Source organism: Pyrus communis, chromosome 10, assembly GCF_041283825.1.
Source record: "Pyrus communis isolate YQ-2024b chromosome 10, ASM4128382v1, whole genome shotgun sequence".
Lineage (NCBI taxonomy): Eukaryota > Viridiplantae > Streptophyta > Magnoliopsida > Rosales > Rosaceae > Pyrus > Pyrus communis.
Window position 1 is genome coordinate 21,276,498 of NC_142574.1, and position 4,975 is coordinate 21,281,472.

A 4,975-nucleotide genomic window follows, 5' to 3' on the forward strand; every position below is an offset into this window, starting at 1 on the left:
CCTTGGATCAACAGCACAAACAAATCCACACATCCAATCGTTCTTCAAGACTAAGCCCAAAAGCCCTTGAAGATCTGCTCATCCATCAACCTTCAAGATCAAGCCCAAAAGCCCCTTGAAGAAATCCATACACCCATTCTTCAAGATCAAGCCCAACGCCCCTTGAAGATCCGTTCATCAACTGTTCATCCTTAGATCAAGCCCCGACGGCCCTTTGGATCAACAACTCATCCACAAACCTACACCCTACGAAGATAGAATCAGAGGACCAAATTTGAGAGAGATCGTAACCCCAAAATCATAAACACAAAAATATTATTTTGTACACGTTATTCTGGTTTATTGTTTCAAGGAATCTTTCGTGTTCACAAATATAATTTCTTACCGTCCCTTGTCCAAAGCATTTGTAATATTGTGCCAATTATGTTATATATTTGCAGGATGTATAGCAATTTGGTGTCAGTAAAACTTTGTCTGCCGCATATTTGATCATGTTTTAACTTAGGAATTTCATGGTCTAGTTAATTTTGACGGATTTGAAGGGCTTTTAAAACAAATTAGAATCAAACTTTCGAATTTACTACCCCAAACAAATTGCACTTGAAATTACCATAATCAGAATTCATCAGGTCATGTACATAACTACATTCTACATAACATTTACTTAGGATATGAAATGGTGAGATCGATAAATTCGAAATCATCAATATATTGTTGTTCTTATTACATTAATATAGATATATGTAGCCACTATATATACCTATTAGAGTGAATACCATACCAATGCCCCACAATTTGTTGTCCTGACACAATCGACCGGATTCGCTGCGTTGTAGTCAAAACAGATGACGACTTCCAGCAGATACTCGATCCCCCCAGCATACTTGCACATAAGGAGAGGTTTTTTCCCTCCTATAGTCCTTCGAATGGCCGATTCAAGGTCGATGTAATGATATTGATATCCTGGTACAATCCCAGTTGTTTGAGAAAATAGATATTGTGCATTGTAGGTAAACCATAATCTATAAGCTTCATGGAAGTATTGTGTCTGGGAAAATTTATTGTCCGAGCACCTGCCGTGCTTGTTGTACTCATGCGCCCAGAAATCCATATTTGTCCGTCTAATGTTGAAGTTGGGCCAGGAATTGGACAAAAGTAATTGCAGAGAATGATCAGCATTCATCTGAAGCACAAAGACGAGAAGTTACAAGCATTTCAGAGAGCTGCAGGAGAAAAAACAAACTGAAATGAGTATATATATTCGATGTGTACCTCATTTCTGTTGAATACGGTACCAGCGCAGAGTATAGGTGCAGATGGATAGGTAAAGTTGCTAGGCCAGAGGCCGTGCGTTGTAAAGGTATGCCGCCGAACTGGTTGGTTTCCACAAATTCCATTCCGGAGGCAGAAGACGAATGGGGATTGCTGGACGAATTGGAAGATATCATATGGTGTGGCAGCATTGCTCTTTCTGAGATAAGTGACGAAGCAAAGAGCGATGACAACGAGAACAATCTTGAAGAAGTGCATGGTTGTCAAGCAATTATCGAAAGAACAAAGGGAGGGAGGGAGGATGGGATGAGAAATAATAAGGAAAGCTAAAGAGTGAAGCAAGTGTGAATTTTCAAAGAAATGAAGAGGTGTTTAAATAGTTAGAGTTGAGGTTAAGGGTAGGGTCTGGAGAAATTAATTAAGGTGAAGCTAACTAGCAAAGATGATAATAATTAAGGTCAAGTAAGTGTGAACATATCCTGAACTAGGGAATGCCTCTTTCTTGTTATGCAAGGCTTTGCATTCTCATATGCATGCTATAAAGGGTGGTAACCGTGTAGTGGTTGATTCATCATCAACCCAATCAACCCAATTATAGCGGTTCCTCATGTATCAGATTCAGACCCTAAGCAAGCTAATAGTCTCAATTTTTAGATTATAATTCTATTTCAGAAATTCATTCAGGACCACGCTAGCTAAATATGGTTCCAATCGAATAAATACAGAAACGATTTGGACATTGATTGTGTATCTTATCTTGTAAATTGGAGTTTCAACCACTACCTTCTAAATATGGTTACTCGTCATTTCATTTCATGGTTGTATTGTTTCACATTTGCAGATTGTTAACACAACATGCCTTCTGTTTAGTTAATTCATTAAAAAACATTATCAAATATACAACATACAAATAGTTAGAATTGAGGTTAAGTGTAGAGTGCAGAGAAAGATTAAGTTGAATCTAGCCAGCAAAGATGATAATAATTAAGGTCAAGTGAGTGCGAACATATTCGGAATTAGGGAATGCCTCTTTCTTGCTGCCCAAGGCAATGCATTCTCATGCTATAAAGGGTAGTAACTGTGTAGTGGACGATTCATCATCAACCCAATTATATAAAGTGGTTCATCATATATCACATTCAAACCCTAAGCTAGCTAGTAGTCCAAAATTTAGATTATAATTCTGTTTCAAAAATCCATTCAGGGCAACGCTAGCTAAACATGGTTCCAAACGAAAAAATACAGAAACGATTTAGGCATTGCTTGTGTATCTCATCTTATAAAAATGTACAACTTACAATACACTTAATTTCGAACATTGTTTGTGTATCTCATCTTCTTCGTTGAAAGGCAACACTGCAGGGTGGATATTTGCGGGTAGCCATCATTTCGTTTCTTGGTTGTATTGCTTCATATTTGCAGATTGTTGAACATGCCTTTTCTGTTTAGTTAATTCATTAATCAAACATGATCAAATACACTCGTAAATTTTTAATCGACTCCAAGTTTCTTAAAGACATCCGTAATTTGGACAATAAAAGGATTTCATTACTTTCGATGTCTACGTACACATGTACTTGTTGTTGCCTTCCGTGACCGAAACCATACTCTTCACATATACAACGGGCGAATGATTTGCTTTGCACTCTGGAAAATAAGAAGGTGGCGGAGGAAAAATGGGAATAATCCTTACAGCACTTTGAATGGGTAGATTTTTTAACTTTTTAGGGCCGAGGTTATAGCATACTATGCCTCCATTTTCCTCTACCATAAGAACCTCGTTGCTTTTCCACATTGCCGATGTGTTCTGCAGGAGCAAGGGGGACATTGAGAACCATGGGATCTTGGCAGCAAAGTGTTTTGTCCAAACACCGCCCTCATTATTCGCACCACCACGAGAATCATCATCCATGAGCCACATTTCAAAGGGTAGTGTATCACCACCTTCAAAAGTATTATAATTCAAGCGAAAAAGAGCGATGGATTCATTCCACACCTTAAGACACATTTGAATACCAATTCCTTCGAAATCATTGAACTCTAGCATCTCATGTGGTAACAGTATGTCATGAAACACCTCACGACTCATGTCAAACAAAACGATCACTCGCCTAATCTTTTCTTCCTCCTGACGGCCGGCATCATAGAAATGGACAAATTCCTTTTGTTGCTCACTTCCTATCCAATAACAAATCCCCTTGAAGTACACCTGAAAAGTTTCAGGCCAAAGGAAAGTAGTTTCCGTTTCTAAAGAATAAGGCTCGATCTCTCTCCAAGAACTAGTTCCCAGGGTATACACTACTACCTTGGGAGGATGAATAATCAAATGTTTTGTGCCGCCATGCAATTCTGAACCAGAAAATCCAATTTTGACAACTTTGTAATCTTTAGATTTAGGATCATATCCTAATCCCAAAACATCGTCGAACCGATCTGCTCGTGGCATGTAAGGCATACCCAACCACCAAGGATGAGGATCCCTAAGGGATGCTTCGTCGAACCAATCTGGAATGTATGTCTCCGAGGGAAGGACCCTGAATTCCTGAATTGCCGGATTCCACAAAAGCATCTTAGTAGAATTAGGTCGAGCTAGACAAATGATCCCATCACAATGACCTGTAACATGAAATGATTGATCATCTCCAATCTCTAGACTCATAGAAAGAGGAATATTGAAGTCCTCGATCCCAGAAAGAGTGCTACACTTGTGCACACCACCATCGTCATCATCAACAATGACATTGTCAAAAGTAAGTACCGAGAATACGGATTGAAATTTGTCCCTGTTTGGGTCCTCCGTAGAAGGGACTAACATTCGCTTCAAAAGGACACGAGTGGATTGATCGTCCAGCAAGGAATGGGAGAGGTGCTTGTCGACGAACCTGGGGTCGTTGATGAGAGCATGCCACCATTTAGCAACGCACTTGAATCGCATCAGAGATTTCGGAGGCAGAGTTGACAGAATATTCACCAACAAATATTGTCCAATTTTGGATGTTTTGTTCGTCATTTGTGCAATGTCAATTATGGACCTCACCCTTGTTCTACTACACACACAAAGACCAACACAACAAGATCAGAAGATTCCACAATCACACATTCTCTCTAATCAAGCATATTCTCAAAAGCTCATCATCATCTGGCATTGCTATTTCTTGTTAAAAAAAAAAAAAAAAAAAAAAAAAAAAAAAAAAAAAAACTCATGGATACATTCAAAAATTTAACCCTACTGAAAATGCCAATTGAAATTCAAAAGCGAAATAAGAATTGAAGCAAAAAAGTATCCTTCTTTCATTTAAAAAAATATAAACTGAAATTGAATAATAAAAAGCTAGAAATGAAGTTACCTTGTTGTATACTAGGCAGTAGGAAGAGGAAGAGACCGAAGCAGAAGCCGCGCTGTAAGTTAGAGGGAAAGGGGCAGACTCGACGCAGAAAATGTATTTTCTGCGTTTTGTTCGTGCAGCTGCGTGCGATAATGCGATGGCAGAGGGGTTTTTATTTTGTTTCTTGTGCGACCGTTTTCTTACATCCTCCCAAATTTACGAACTTACCCTCCGAAATTCGGCTGCGGTTTGCAGTCTCCAATTCAATGTGTTCTTTGTGTCTGTTCTCTAACTTTTTAACAGTTGTCTATGTCTATAAACTTAACTTTTAGTTTGACGGTGTTATTTTTTCAAAAGACTAATATAACAAATAAAAA

The 4,975-nt window shown here is 38.6% G+C and overlaps 1 protein-coding gene across 2 annotated transcripts; it reads right to left on the reverse strand.

The window, feature by feature from the left end:
- Positions 1 to 2,755: 2,755 nt before the first annotated feature.
- LOC137728358 (F-box/kelch-repeat protein At3g06240-like) lies at positions 2,756 to 4,748 on the reverse strand. Of its 2 annotated transcripts, none has more exons than XM_088678511.1 (2): positions 4,620 to 4,746; positions 2,756 to 4,316 (listed from the first exon to the last, which is right to left on the reverse strand). In XM_088678511.1, exon 2 carries the CDS (start codon positions 4,280 to 4,282, stop codon positions 2,834 to 2,836), a length of 1,449 nt encoding a protein of 482 aa, XP_088534637.1. In that variant the 5' UTR covers positions 4,283 to 4,316; positions 4,620 to 4,746; the 3' UTR covers positions 2,756 to 2,833. The 2 variants fall into 2 exon arrangements, with proteins under 2 accessions (XP_088534637.1, XP_088534636.1); XM_088678510.1 differs by having other exon boundaries at positions 2,762 to 4,319; positions 4,620 to 4,748.
- Between the last annotated feature and the right edge of the window lie 227 nt (positions 4,749 to 4,975).

Bases quoted from the DNA above. Each gene is read 5' to 3' on its own strand.
- LOC137728358 (XM_088678511.1), bottom strand. From the start codon at position 4,282: ATGACGAACAAAACATCCAAAATTGGACAATATTTGTTGGTGAATATT.